General features: G+C 72.5%; 1 protein-coding gene across 1 annotated transcript; it reads left to right on the top strand.

Annotated features, from left to right (window-relative positions):
• Positions 1–75: 75 nt before the first annotated feature.
• Positions 76–597, top strand: MNEG_5239 (hypothetical protein; the record flags this gene model as incomplete). Its single annotated transcript, XM_014046290.1, has 1 exon — positions 76–597. One exon carries the CDS (start codon positions 76–78, stop codon positions 595–597), a length of 522 nt encoding a protein of 173 aa, XP_013901744.1.
• Between the last annotated feature and the right edge of the window lie 337 nt (positions 598–934).

Raw genomic sequence — 934 nt, 5'->3', positions numbered from 1 at the left:
GCGCGGGCGGCGCCGCCGCTGGCCCAGCCGGGCGGGCTGGGCGCAAGCCAGCTGGCGCGCGCGGTTGTGTGCGCGATGGCCAATGCAGGCACACGCGATTCGGCAGGCACCCACACGCCCCGCGACACGCCCGCCGCGGCGGCCGCGGACGAGGAGCGGCGGGCCTCCAACGCCCGCTGGCTCATGCTTTCGCTGTCCGTGGTGAACGAGCGGCTGCTGCAGTCCCTGCGGGTTGCAAACGCCGACGCCGGTGCCAAAAGTCGCCGGTCGCAGGCGCCCCTGGAGCGCCGCGCGCTGGCCGTGCGTGCCAGGAGCGCCGCGCTGGCCGGCGCGGCCCTGCTGTCTTGGGACGCAAATGCGGCGGCCGCCGCCGGCGCCGGCGCCACGCGCGCCGCGGAGGGGTTGGCCGCGGGCGGGATGCTGGCAGAGACGTCGGCGGCGCTTGCGGCCGCGGCGGGCGCGCCTGCTCATGTCGCCGACGCCATTGGAGCCCTGCGGCTCAGCGCCGCCGCGCCCGGCGGCGATGCAGAGGCGCGCGGTACGGAGGCGGCGGGGATTGTGGCTGCAATCGATTACTCCACGTTCTTGGACGAGTGAGCAGCAGCCCCTGCGGCGTCAATCTACGACACTGCCAGTGTCAAGGCGGGCATTGATGGCGCGTGGCAGCAGGGGCAGCAGCGACGCAGGATGGGGTGGGGCACCAATGGCGAGAAGTGCGTACACATGCAATGCCACGGCATCGGCCTTGCGTGAAGCGGGCCCGGGCCTGGACTGATATTCAACAAGTTGAGAGCTCGCTAGCTTGTCAGAGTTGACCAGGCGGCAGGTTCGCTAAGAAGGGATGAAGTTTGGTTTGGTGGGCACGTAGGCGGCGTGCTGCCTCCGCCCCTGTCGCGACAGGGGCCGCCTGTGGCGTCTGCCCCCCCCCCCCCCC

This window comes from Monoraphidium neglectum, assembly GCF_000611645.1.
Source record: "Monoraphidium neglectum strain SAG 48.87 unplaced genomic scaffold scaffold00770, whole genome shotgun sequence".
In the NCBI taxonomy this organism is placed as follows: Eukaryota; Viridiplantae; Chlorophyta; class Chlorophyceae; order Sphaeropleales; family Selenastraceae; genus Monoraphidium; species Monoraphidium neglectum.
The sequence above is the reverse complement of the archived record's forward strand: the minus strand, read 5'-3'. Positions and strand labels throughout refer to the sequence as shown.